We start from the raw sequence: 10,632 nt of genomic DNA, 5'->3' as shown, positions 1-10,632 counted from the left end.
AGCTTCTGTTTTTCATTTTGTTTCTTATGTTTGTAGGTTATTATTACAGTAGCCTTTGGTTTCTTCTGTGTTTCTCTATACATAAATAAAGCTACTTTCTCTCTCTCTCTTAGAACACTTCATTGTCTCATAAATCTCGAGATTCCCGTCAAAGATAAAGACCACCCCAGGGGGGACCTCTGTTCTTTCTTTTCATTACTTAATTCTGTACTGTGCCTTTTCAGTTTTTTCACTTTGTGAGAGATATATATAACAGCGTGAGAGCAAGAAGCAAAGAGAGTATTAGAGATAGTGGAGAAGAAGGGGCTTTTTATTTCTTAAAAAAAAATCAATCTTGATGAGTGAGAGTGGAGGCTCTCTTTGAATAGAGAGCCTACCTGTTCATGCAACAACCATTTTTTCTGTTTTCTTGTTGATACAAAGAATCAAGAAACAAGATTAGAGGGGGTTTGTTTTTCTTGGTTTTTGTGTAATCTGTTTTGTTTGGGGTTTGTGATTGTGTAACAAAGAGATGGATAGTAGCAAGTATGTGAGATATACACCAGAACAAGTGGAGGCTTTAGAGAGGGTTTATGCAGAATGTCCAAAGCCTACATCTTTGAAGAGGCATCAGTTGATTAGGGAGTGTTCTATTCTTGCAAATATTGATCCTAAACAGATCAAAGTCTGGTTTCAGAACAGAAGGTACCATCATTTTCACATTCTTGAAGTTAAAAGTGTTTTATGCATCTATTTGATTCTGTTCTCAAGAATCTGTTTTGGAAAATTTTAGTAGAGATTGGAAGTTTTTTTTTTTCCATTCCCCTTTTTGCCCAAATGGAATAGTGTTTTCTTAAAGAAAAAAAGTGTGCTTTTCAAATATGTCTGGATGTGAGTTAAACCTTTTCCTTTTCAAGCTTTTTCCCCCTTTTTGAAATTGGGGTCAGATGTTATAAAAGCGCCTTTACAATTTGTAGTTTCATGCTTTTGGATGAGTTAGGTCTGTCTGTTCATCTTTTCTCCCTTGTCTTTATGTGATGGAAGATAAAGTGCTGCTGGCTCTGAATCATAAGGGAAACTTTGGTCTTTGTGTATTACTTTGTTAAAGGGCCTTGTTTATTGGTAGTACTTCTTTATCAAAGAGTAAGTCTAGGGCCAAATGATTTTGTGCATTTTGTTTCTGACCATCTGCATCTTTGATATCTATGTTATATTTATGGAATGCTAAGTAATTTTGGTGCATTTTGTTTTGTTTGTCATCATCTGCTTCTGTAACTTCAAATGTTTACTAATTTAGTGAGAAGAAAGATGTGGACAGGTTTGTTTCTTCTGCATAACTTTGATTCCTTCCTGAAAATGATGTTCCTTTTTTTGACCTTACATATGCTTCTACTTTTGGTGAAGTAACAAGAATTAGCTCGATGAAAGCATCTTTTGATCAAGCCGCTCGTTTTTGGTTAGTGCTTATTTTGAGGGCAACTCTCGTGGAATCATTTGCTTTTTCAAAACTGATGTCAGTCAATGAGCACCTTCCCAATGGTGAACCTTTATACTGTACCCACATATATTGAGGCTTTGGGTAGCCATGACCTTTATTTTGTCTTTGTATTCGATTACCAATTTTCTGGAATAGTTTAGGTATAACGCGAAGGAAAGTCTGAATCTTGAACTTACTTTTTTGGTTCTCCCTCCACTATTAGACATTGCCTTAATCAGTACCTAAAGATAACAGTTGGTAATGCTTAGTGTTGTTGAAGTTGAAATTAGAATTCAATTCCAAGGAATTCCGGTTCTGCTTTGCTTGTTTCTTTCAAGTGAAATGAAAAATAATAAATTGCAAGCTTCTGTCCGAAATATATACTTCTGTTGTTATAGTACGGGCATGTTAAGAATTTTCTTCTACCCACTTACAAGAGGTAAATATGCTTCTTCCCTTCAATTTTATAGCAATGAAGCTAAGGGGATCTATGGCCTTTTCGCCTCATTTCTCTTTGATACAAGTAGTAGAGTAAGTTTGAAACAACAGACAATTTCTTCTTTTAGTTTTGTTTTGCTAGGTAAAGACAGAAAATTTTATCAGCTTTGATTGGCTTATTTTGCTGACACTTTTGTGTACAGTATTCATTTCAGACTTGACTTCTACGTTTTCCTCAAATTCAAAGTCATATTAGAACTTTACTTTCAGTATTTCTTTTGGCTAACTGTCTAGTTCTATTTACCATTCTCATATTGTCAATGCTCTGTTCAATGCATGCTTCATTTGGAGCATGTGTATAGCTCAGAACGAAAAGTAGGGCAAATCAGTATTTTCTTTACCTTCTGTAGATGTCGTGAGAAACAGAGGAAGGAATCGTGTCATCTCCAGACTGTTAACAGGAAGCTCAGTGCTATGAACAGACTGTTGATGGAAGAAAATGACCGATTGCAGAAGCAGGTCTCACATCTTGTGTATGATAATGGCTACATGCGACAACAGTTGCATACTGTGAGTTCTCGACATGCTTTACAACCTTAGCTTTCAATCTTTGTCCATTTATCCTTTCATAAATCATGTCCCACAGTGCCTGCCGTGTATTGTAAGCTTCTTTTTTCATATGATGAAATTCAAGATTTACATTGTAGCAGGTTAGCAATACGACCACTGATACCTGCTGTGAGTCTGTGGTCGTGAGTGGTCAGCAGCAGCAACAAAACCCAATGCCTCAGCATCCGCAAAGGGATGCTAACAACCCAGCTGGGTAATCAGACTTGCATCCTTGATAAAAAAAAAATTGCTATTATTTTCAGCTAATTCATTTCCTTTTCATGTTTTCTTTTGAAGTCTTCTAGCGATAGCTGAAGAGACCCTGGCAGAGTTCCTTAGTAAGGCTACTGGAACTGCTGTCGACTGGGTGCAGATGATTGGGATGAAGGTAAGTCTCTTCTTTGATTGCCCACCTCCAGCTTTTGTATTATTGATTTGTTTCATATGTGTTCAATTGTTCACCCCCTTTCTTTTTCTGATTTAGCCTGGTCCGGAATCTATTGGCATCGTCGCTGTTTCCCGTAACTGTAATGGTGTTGCAGCACGAGCCTGCGGCCTTGTGAGTCTAGAGCCCATGAAGGTACTTCCTCTTACTCCCTTTCTGGTTAGTATTACTTTTTACAAATAATTGCTTATTTCCTCGGGGTTTCTTGTTTTAGACTTGTCTTTGAGTTGTAGAAAGTGTCGTTTCAGGTTGCTGAGATCCTTAAAGATCGTCCTTCTTGGTATCGCGATTGCCGTTGCCTTGATATACTGAGTGTATTACCCACAGGAAAGGGAGGGACTATAGAGCTCATATACTTGCAGGTTTGCGGTGCTCTCTTGTTTAATGTGTGGTTTATTTTGAGGCAAAGTGAATCTGAATATTAAGTTAATTCAAGCATTGGTTGTTGCTATGTTACTTCACTAGACTTATGCACATACTACGTTGGCATCACCTCGTGACTTTTGGACATTGAGATACACTACAAGTTTAGAAGATGGAAGTCTTGTGGTATGTATTAGGCATAATCCAAAATTTTGTAGTGGAACTTTCCCTATCCAGTATTTGTTTGCATTCATGTTTCTGGCATCTAATTTGCAGATATGTGAAAGATCTTTGACGTCTACCACTGGAGGCCCAACTGGGCCTCCTGCAACTAGTTATGTTAGAGCGAAAATGCTACCAAGTGGTTACCTAATACGGCCTTGTGAGGGTGGGGGCTCAATCATCCACATTGTTGACCATATTGATCTTGATGTGAGTAAATGTAATTGGTTAATTATTGAGCTTTGTTTCTACCTGGATTCCTTCTTTTTGAGCAAACAGTTTTGGTATGCAGGTTTGCAGTGTTCCCGAAGTCCTCAGGCCACTTTATGAATCGTCCAAGATCCTTGCTCAGAAAATGACAATGGCTGTAAGAAATTTCTTATGTTTGTGTCTCAACAACTGGCTATTTTAATAAGTCAACTTACCTTAAGATATCTGTGCAGGCCTTCCGATACATAAGGCAGATAGCCCAAGAAACCAATAGAGAAATCCAATATGCTGGAGGTCGGCAACCTGCCGTTTTGAGGGCATTTAGTCAGAGATTATGCAGGTAAAAACTCAAGTTGGTTGTCAGAGACAAATGTACTGCACTGTGCTAACAGTCAGAATCTAGCTTTTGGCTTTGATGTTCTTATATGAGTGTTAGTGTACAAGTCATGCGACTATCTTGCTACTGGAAATCTTTCATTTTCAATGTTTACTGCAGGGGATTCAATAATGCGGTTAGTGGATTTATTGATGATGGTTGGACAATTATGGGTAGTGATGGTGTTGAGGATGTAACGATTGCTGTAAACTCATCACCAAGTAAATTCCTTGATGCTCAATACAACACCTTGTCAATTCTCCCTACTTTTGGAGGGGTCCTGTGTGCAAGAGCATCAATGCTTCTTCAGGTATGTTAAGTTTGAGTACTTGAACGGGCTTATTGCTGTAATAGTATCACTATCACATAATTCTAATTGCTGAATGTGGTGTTGGTCCTATTTTGTACTTTCCTTTTGTAGGATGTTTGCCCTGCTTTGCTTGTTCGTTTCCTTAGGGAGCACCGTTCGGAGTGGGCTGACTATGGAGTTGATGCTTACTCTGCCGCATCTCTTAAAGCCAGTCCCTATGCTGTCCCTTGTGCCAGACCTGGTGTCTTCCCCAGTAGCCAGGTCATTTTACCACTTGCTCAGACTGTCGAGCACGAGGAGGTAAGTTGGTCTTATGCTATATTTTGTTACTTTGACTATTGCTGAATGATCATATTACTGTGGCTTAATCTGAATTTACTCTATCTACCTAGTTTCTTGAGGTTGTTCGGCTAGAGGGTCATGCTTTCTCTCCAGAGGACATAGCTTTATCACGGGATATGTATTTGTTACAGGTTGATAGCTAACTCTACTCTGGTTGAGAATTACTTTTGTTCTTTCTGAGGATTTTGGGTTCTAATGCTCTTGCTAATAATGCAGCTGTGCAGTGGAGTTGAAGAGAATTCCACAGGTGCCTGTGCTCAGCTTGTTTTTGCACATATTGATGAATCTTTTGGTGATGATGCTCCATTGCTTCCATCTGGTTTCTCTGTCATTCCACTGGAGCCGAAATCAGTTAAGTGAAGCCTAGCTCTTATGTTTCCTACAACTTCAATGTGTAATGAATTTTGGCCGTAGGAGAAACCTGTGATGCCGAAACTTCTAGCTTTTAATCACAAACTTTTTCTGCCTTTCATCTTTTAGAGAATTCAAGATTACTTTTGGTGCTTTGAAAAGTTAATAAGCACCTAGCATCTGAAAACTGCCATAGGGTATGTGGATTACTTTCTTACCTTATTCTCATATTTTACTACTGATATTGTTTATGATGCAGGATTCTCCCAGTGCAGCTCGGACTTTGGATTTAGCTTCAACTCTTGAAGCTAGAACTGGTGGGACACGACCAGCTGGTGAAGTTGAAGGAAGCAATTACAATCATCGTTCGGTCTTGACAATTGCATTCCAGTTTGCTTTTGAGAATCATTATCGAGAAAATGTAGCTGCTATGGCTCGCCAATATGTGCGAAGCATTGTAGGCTCTGTTCAGAGAGTTGCTATGGCTATTGCACCCTCTCGACTCGGCTCTCAGTTGACACCTAAATCCCTCCCTGGTTCACCAGAAGCTGTCACTTTGGCGAGATGGATTTGCAGGAGCTATAAGTATGTGTTCTAAAGGTCTTTGCAGTGGTTTTCTGTATTTCATACTTATCTGAGTTTTGCATCACCAAAAGGAAATTCCTGACATAGCAGATAAAAGTTCTCGTGTCTGTAGCATAGTTTAAATGAAAGACTTACCAACTCTGATTCATTTCCACTCTGGAATTAGCAAATAATATCGAAGGGCTTATCCCTGAATTTGCAACCTGATGGGACTCATGGAATACTTTAAATTTGTTTTCAGTTTCTCTACCTGGTTTTACTGATTCAATATGTGTTTTCAGGGTTCATACCGGTGGAGACTTGCTACAGTTGGATTCTCAAGCTGCTGGCGATGCTGTACTGAAACAACTATGGCACCATACTGATTCAATAATGTGCTGCTCCGTCAAAATGAATGTCAGTAACGTCACCTCCTGTTCCGATGTCATGCTTATCTGATAGGAGAGGTTTCTCCACGATTCCTTTTGACGAGAAATGTGATGATAGCTAAACGATTTATTTATACTTAATGCAGGATTCTGCAGTTTTTTCATTCGCAAACCAGGCAGGTCTTGACATGCTTGAAACCACTCTAATAGCTCTTCAGGATATAATGCTTGATAAGATCCTAGATGAAGCTGGTCGAAAGGTCCTCCTTTCAGAGTTCTCCAAGATTATGCAGCAGGTCAGACTACCATCTTACTATGACAGTTTACTATGATTAAACATTTAATCAAGTCAGGACATTTAATCAAGTCAGGTTATCATGATGAGATCTATGATATCTTGGTTATACGTTATTCAATATTTAATGAGTTTTAATCATTCGGTGCAGGAGTACTGAATCTCATGTTTCACAATAAATTTTTAGAGATTATTAGCAAAAAATTTGGTGATTTCTGATACGCTTGTGCTTGTTGTAGGGCTTTGCCTACCTGCCGGCAGGGTTGTGTGTATCGAGCATGGGGAGGCCGGTGTCGTATGAGCAAGCTGTTGCATGGAAGGTCCTTAATGACGACGGCTCCAATCACTGCCTGGCTTTCATGTTTATAAACTGGTCTTTCGTTTAAGTTAACGCGTATTCTCGGTGTAAGACTGGCATTAGCTATCAACTCGTTTCAAGTTATTTTGTTCTAAAGAATGTGTTTTTTAGATCCTTTACTCCACTGGTGGAGCCAGAAATCCTTATAAGGGGATTCAAAAACTAAAAGAATGTGTAACACTCCGTAAATTCGGATTTGGTGTGGATGCGTTAAATGAGTATTAATGTGACATTTTTGACATGTGAAGTCCCATCGGGATGAGTTTGGGTGGAAATAGTCGTTTTAGAATCAAGACGGATAGTGAGGTGTATTAGATTTGATAGAACCGACTAATTTTTCGGTAAGTCTGTATTCCAGCCTGATTTATTGAAAATCTGTTGGGAATTTGAGAAAACTCAAAACATGAAAGTTGTAGTCTTTTGAATTACATTTCCATCCATATAAGGTGGAGCTCAAACGGAGCTCTATGCTAGGAGTTATGCACGCTTTACTGAACGCTGTCGACAAAGTTGAAAAACGTGAAATTTTGACTTAGTGTGAAATAGACCTAGGGGCTCGCGGAGCTAAGCTCAAAGCGAGGTAAGGTCAAGCTATAGACCTCACTCAACGAGGTGTAGGGTCCAAAAGTGATTTTTTAAAAAAAAAATTGGCTAAGTATAAAATGGACGGGCGAGCTCGCTGTGCGAGACCCATAGCGAGTTTAACCCTCGCTTTGGAGCTTGCTCAGCGAGGCAGGGGGTCCAAATGCCCATCCTATAAATTCAACACTTAATTCGAAAATTCATTTATTTGACATTCCAACTTCGTTCTAAAGCCCTAAGCAGTCGTTTTTCTCCTCTCCTCATCCTCATCCTCTCACGTTCAGGTAAGATCGTTCTAACGATTCCGAAGTAATTCTAACATTAATTCATGATTAGTAACATGATTCTTCCACAAAAACATAGGATTTCCAAGGTAAATCCTTCCCAAGAGCTCAAAAGCTAGGTTTTAGTGTTCTTCGTCAGAGGTTTAAGTTCATTAGATTGGAGCGATTACATGTATGTAAGGTTAACTATCTACGTATGGGAATGTTATTAATCTTCCCCATGCCTCGTTCTTCATGATTATTACGAATATCAGAAATAGAGATTATGCCCTATTTCATGAAAAGTTCAGAACTTCTATCCTTTGTAAATAGAGTTTCGTAGTTGTTCATGATTATCATTCTGAATATTGTGAACTCAATACGTAATCAATATAGACTTGTGTTTGATACACGAGTCTCAGTCTGGAATACTTAGCACGTTTATAAATAGTTAAAGCTTCAAGTCTTATAATCAGTTCATGAATACATGTCTCAGTGAGTAATTGCTCAGTATGTCAGTGTTGTACTTTTCAGCATGATTCTCAGTCCTTTTCTATAGATTGTTTGATGTTGAACACCTGTGTTTTGGGCCTAAGGCCACAGTTATGTATACGTATACTTGGGCCTGAGGCCACAAATTTGTGCACATATATTGGGCCTGAGGCCACAGATTGTGATCTCACTTAAACATGTGATTCTCCATTCAGAACCGGAAGTATTCTTAACTTTACTTCTTTATTCACTTCGGTTATTAGTTATCAACTATCAGTTATCATTTATCAGTTCAGTTTTTGTATTTACAGTTCCTTCTTTCAGTTGCTTTACATATCAGTGCAATTCAAATGTACTGACGTCTTTTTTTTTTTTTTTTCCCGGGGCCTGCATCTCGCGACGCAGGTAACAATTTATAGGATGACTCATCTGCTCGCTAGGATCTCCAGTATTAGCCGATTGGTGAGCCCTAGCTCTTTCGGGGCCTTATAATAGGGGGCGAATCCATGTGTAAAATATGGGTCACGTGAACACATGATCACCCGACTAAACTCGGTATCTTATGTATATAATCCTTAAAATATATCTAATGTTAATTAAAGGAACACACGGTCAAACTAGACTGAGTGGAGCACTGATTAAGTGTTGGGTTTAATTCCTTAAGGTTGTGGGATCAAATCCTACTAAATGCACTTTTGCATTTTTTTTTTTTTAAATTCTAAGGTGAACTCATCCTCCTGAAATTCTGAATTCGCCTCTGCTTATAATTTATTTACAGTCTTTACAATAGTTATAGACAATCAGGTATGTCGGGGGCCTTGTCCCGGCAACCATCGGTTTACAGTACTTCAGTAGAGGCTTCATAGACTATATTAGCAACTAGACAGTCACATACTTTTATGTTAGCCTTGTGGGCTACAGTATTTATCTTTAAGACTTTGTTCAGTATTTCGCACTTTCAGTTATTTATTCAGTCAGACTTTAGTAGATCAACATGTGTTAGTTTTATTTTCCGCTTTCAGTATGTTATGATATCACATGTTGATTCCGTTAGCCAGTTAGTTCGCTCGTTCAGATGTAGTCAGACATCGGGTGCCGTGTTACGTCCAAATCCAAGTTCGGGGCATGACAAAATGCCTAGGACTCGACTTGTGACAAAGCAATTTTTGAACCCCGTTACTACTATTGAAGTTTCTCTAATGTCAAGGGGATTCAAAAAACTTGTATATATACACAATCTGCTTTTATCTTATTTGCTCAGTATAATTTTCCATCGAAAGGATCAGGTTGAACCATCTTCATTCAACTGAGCCCCACCACTGCTTTACTCCATGTGTTATATTTCATGACATAATATGCTTGATGTCTACCTAGTTGGTTTTCTTTGGATGCATTTGGACAGTTGGTTGGGATGTCAACCGTGATTGATTATGTTGGAGAATGAATGTTTTGCCCAGAGACGGGGTCCATGAGTCCATCTATTACTAACTAGTTAGGCTATTAGCCTAATATGGTTATACTTCTTGCTAGTTGCTGTTGTTTTTCATTGGTTTCTTTGAGGGGGCAACATTATTACCAACATCAAGTATCTTTTGTAAGAGATGCTTTCATCAAATGTCAAACTAAAAGTAGATGCTTTCATCAAATGTCAAACTAAAAGTAGGAAAAGTGTTGATTTTTCAGTAACTTCGAAAGTGTCATTTGACCTACTTGTTTGTGTTTGATGTGATTTTCTTAACACACTGGGAAGAGAATTGTGAAATATCTTCGAAATGCAACTTATTATTTTTCTAATTTTCTTCTTTTTAACTACTACTGTAAGTACTTCAGTTTGAATCTTAGCATCCAGAAAATTGGCGTCTCTTTTTTTTTTTTTTTTTTTTTTGGTTCTTTTAATGCCACTTTAACTAGTAAGGTTCCTCACCTTAAAGTAAGTGGCAATGTTTTAAAAGGAGTACTTAGTAATTGCTCACCAGTAGTTTCTGTGCAAGATTCCTGATAAAAAATCTGAAATTTGAGAATGTAGCAATGTCAAAAGTTGAAATTTTAAAAATTACTTTTGGAAAGATTATTCAACACAAAAGCATGCTTCTATAAGAATACTAATAAAAGCGAGTCTCATATTATTTGGTCAGATACAATTGGCTAAATCGAAGTCAATCTATTCAATAATGCTCCCTCGCCAAAAATTCAGATAAAAAATATTTTTCAAACACAAGTTGCTACTTCAGGAGTACCTTCGCTTTTTTTTTTTTTTTTTTATAAATTTTGAAATTCGGACAAAATATTTTCTTAAAGTAACAAACTTTCAAAAAGGTATGGATGAGCTTATAACTTATGATTTATAAACATAAGCCATAAGTTAGAAATCCTAACCTATGATAGTTTATTTTAGCTTAAAAACACTTTTTTATTTTACCCAAATACTATAAAAGTGCTTAGAAGCTATTCTGGCTTAAAAACGTCTAAAATAAACCAATCCAAACAGGCTCTAATAAGTAATAAGTAATAAGTTGTTTGAAGATAAGTGTAATTTTGAAAACTAAAGAGGATAGACTTGTAATTCA

General features: G+C 37.7%; 1 protein-coding gene across 4 annotated transcripts; it reads left to right on the top strand.

The window, feature by feature from the left end:
• LOC132041972 (homeobox-leucine zipper protein ATHB-14-like) lies at positions 1 to 6,969 on the top strand. 4 transcript variants are annotated; one of them, XM_059432645.1, is made up of 18 exons: positions 1 to 684; positions 2,305 to 2,464; positions 2,605 to 2,717; positions 2,801 to 2,891; positions 2,988 to 3,083; positions 3,197 to 3,310; positions 3,414 to 3,497; positions 3,588 to 3,743; positions 3,826 to 3,900; positions 3,977 to 4,083; positions 4,240 to 4,429; positions 4,541 to 4,729; positions 4,822 to 4,902; positions 4,988 to 5,122; positions 5,382 to 5,707; positions 5,989 to 6,103; positions 6,222 to 6,371; positions 6,610 to 6,969. In XM_059432645.1, exons 1-18 carry the CDS (start codon positions 512 to 514, stop codon positions 6,754 to 6,756), a joined length of 2,502 nt encoding a protein of 833 aa, XP_059288628.1. In that variant the 5' UTR covers positions 1 to 511; the 3' UTR covers positions 6,757 to 6,969. The 4 variants fall into 4 exon arrangements, with proteins under 4 accessions (XP_059288628.1, XP_059288624.1, XP_059288632.1 ...); XM_059432641.1 differs by having other exon boundaries at positions 2 to 684; positions 2,602 to 2,717; XM_059432649.1 differs by lacking the exon at positions 1 to 684 and adding an exon at positions 980 to 1,122 and having other exon boundaries at positions 2,602 to 2,717.
• Positions 6,970 to 10,632: the final 3,663 nt, after the last annotated feature.

The sequence above is a fragment of the Lycium ferocissimum genome, chromosome 2 (assembly GCF_029784015.1).
Source record: "Lycium ferocissimum isolate CSIRO_LF1 chromosome 2, AGI_CSIRO_Lferr_CH_V1, whole genome shotgun sequence".
Lineage (NCBI taxonomy): Eukaryota > Viridiplantae > Streptophyta > Magnoliopsida > Solanales > Solanaceae > Lycium > Lycium ferocissimum.
Note: the sequence above shows the minus strand (reverse complement) of the source record. Positions and strands in the feature narration are given on the sequence as shown.

Bases quoted from the DNA above. Each gene is read 5' to 3' on its own strand.
- LOC132041972 (XM_059432641.1), top strand. From the start codon at position 512: ATGGATAGTAGCAAGTATGTGAGATATACACCAGAACAAGTGGAGGCT. The intron at 3,311-3,413 runs GTTTGCGGTGCT...TTACTTCACTAG, and splicing joins TAGAGCTCATATACTTGCAG to ACTTATGCACATACTACGTT. The intron at 4,430-4,540 runs GTATGTTAAGTT...TTCCTTTTGTAG, and splicing joins GAGCATCAATGCTTCTTCAG to GATGTTTGCCCTGCTTTGCT.